The sequence below is a fragment of the Limulus polyphemus genome, unplaced genomic scaffold, assembly GCF_000517525.1.
Source record: "Limulus polyphemus unplaced genomic scaffold, Limulus_polyphemus-2.1.2 Scaffold1154, whole genome shotgun sequence".
Classification (NCBI taxonomy): domain Eukaryota; kingdom Metazoa; phylum Arthropoda; class Merostomata; order Xiphosura; family Limulidae; genus Limulus; species Limulus polyphemus.
Genome location: NW_013666764.1, coordinates 186,115 through 188,182, shown reverse-complemented (window position 1 = coordinate 188,182; position 2,068 = coordinate 186,115). Strand labels below are relative to the sequence as shown.

The following is a 2,068-nucleotide window of genomic DNA, read 5'->3' as shown; positions in this document are numbered from 1 at the left end:
ACAGTTTCTGAAAGAGCTTGTCAGCACACAACTGTATATGATGCATAGTCCAAGAAGCGTATTATTGTCATTTACAGGTTATTCATGAACAAAATTCTAAATTATACAGGTATAAACTATTATATTTCTGGAATTTTAATTCCTTCAAATCAATATCAATAAAGCAAGTCTTATAACAAGGTACATATTTGATCAGACAGAATTTGAGTCATTCCAAGACTATAATACACAAACCATTGTCCTCCAGTGGGACAGCAGTAAGTCCATTGTAACTTTGCTATAACAAAACACAAACAAACATAAAACAATATTGGTCTATTTAAACATAACAGAAAATGCAGTTGTTTTTTTTTTTTGCTTTTGTTTTGAAAAATAACAAAGGATAACATCCAAAGTTAACAACCACAACAACAAGTATTTACTGCTAATCTCTTCCAACAGACAAGGTAACATAAATCAAAATAATTTAATCACATGAAAGACAGATGATTCCTCATTGTTGTAACATCAAGTCTATAATAACAAATTGTCCAACAAATTGAATGCTGACAAACAAGTATAGCAAACATGTTGATAAAATCTGCTTGTGTTGAGTAAACTACAGATTTAGTGGTAACAATAGACTAAACCACATAGTTTAAGTTATATACAAAAGCTATCGGGTTCTCAGGGACCCTTCCAAAACTCTGTGCAGATCGTCAGTTGAGAGTCTGTGGCATGAAAACCTAAATATAACGAGTATAAAATTCATCAAATGTGAATTTGATTCTGAACTCCATACGCAAATACAAAGTTACTCATTTGAAAATTTGGTATTTGGTAACTTTCCCTCTCAAAATGCACTCATACAGGGATTCAAAGTTTTAGACAGGGGTTAATTTCCTTATTTAATACATGTACTTACAAACGAAAAGAAATTCCATAAAAATAATTATATACAAGTTATTTACAAATTTTGGAACTAGTAGATAGCATTCATTTACAGAAATACAAGCTGTTTTTCTATAATACCACCACATGGTGATGTTCATTTAAAAAGTCAACTAATCAACATGCAGTACGATTTAAAAAACACAAACATGAGTCACTAACCTTCCATAAGCACGTGGACAGCATCTCGCATAATTGTTAAGGTGGTAAAAAGCACCAAAACAGAGAAGATGAATGTACAAATAGGATCTGCTAGCTTATATTCTGGCTGAGATAAATATGGAGAAAAAAACATTATTACAAGACAGTTTAAGTGACAGACATATACTGATTCTCAGAATAAATCTAACTTGTTCTGTTTTTTATTAGAACTCATTATTATATGAGATAATGATCAAATGACACACTACGGCTCTTCATTAAGGAAACAAGTCATTATCTATAGTCAAGTTTTTAAATGTTTGAGGCATTTTACATTGCATTCGGAGTTTAAAGCACAAAAGAGTGATTGGAAAATAAGTCCTAAAAAGATTTCTTAAGAGCATCCATTTATTTATTTCATTGTTAAATACACATAACCACTTTCTTCTTCCATTTCTTTTTTAGAAAATGCTCAGAACTTAAAACAAATTTTTAATATAGATGTTTCTTTCATAAATTCCAGAAGCTTTCAAATTGGCTTAAGATGGTTAAAATTTGAAAAACTGAAAAAAAACTTAGTTCCTTTTGCATCTTATATAGAAACCAAATAAACTAAATTTTTAAGTACAGCTTAATAAACATGAAATTTAAACTAGTTTTATAAATTCTGCACAATAATATAATTTGTAGGTTAAAAAATATCATAAATGAATATAGTACACATACAGCCTTATAAAGGCACTTCTCAGTTAACTCTTTCAACCCGGGCTCGATCCCTAGGACTGACCTCATAACCATTTTGTTCTTGTTATAGTTTTCATGCTATAACTTTTAAATTAGTAACCAAATGTTAATGCCATTTGGCAGATTATCAGCAAACATTACAATGCTTTCATATGCAGAATATCTAAGTTTTTATTAAGTCTTAAGGTTTGTAAAGCAATGTTTTTCTCATGCCTTTTTTTTTTCTTTTCACATCTTGCCTATCTATAATGCA

At 29.8% G+C, this 2,068-nt stretch overlaps 1 protein-coding gene across 1 annotated transcript in view; it reads right to left on the bottom strand.

The window, feature by feature from the left end:
• Positions 1 to 2,068, bottom strand: part of LOC106462382 (zinc transporter 2-like) — a 24,583-nt gene that overhangs the window by 2,323 nt on the left and 20,192 nt on the right. The window contains exon 6 of the mRNA XM_013922310.2: positions 1,093 to 1,198. Coding sequence (XP_013777764.2) covers positions 1,093 to 1,198 — 106 coding nt within the window. The remainder of the gene's footprint in view (positions 1 to 1,092; positions 1,199 to 2,068) is intronic.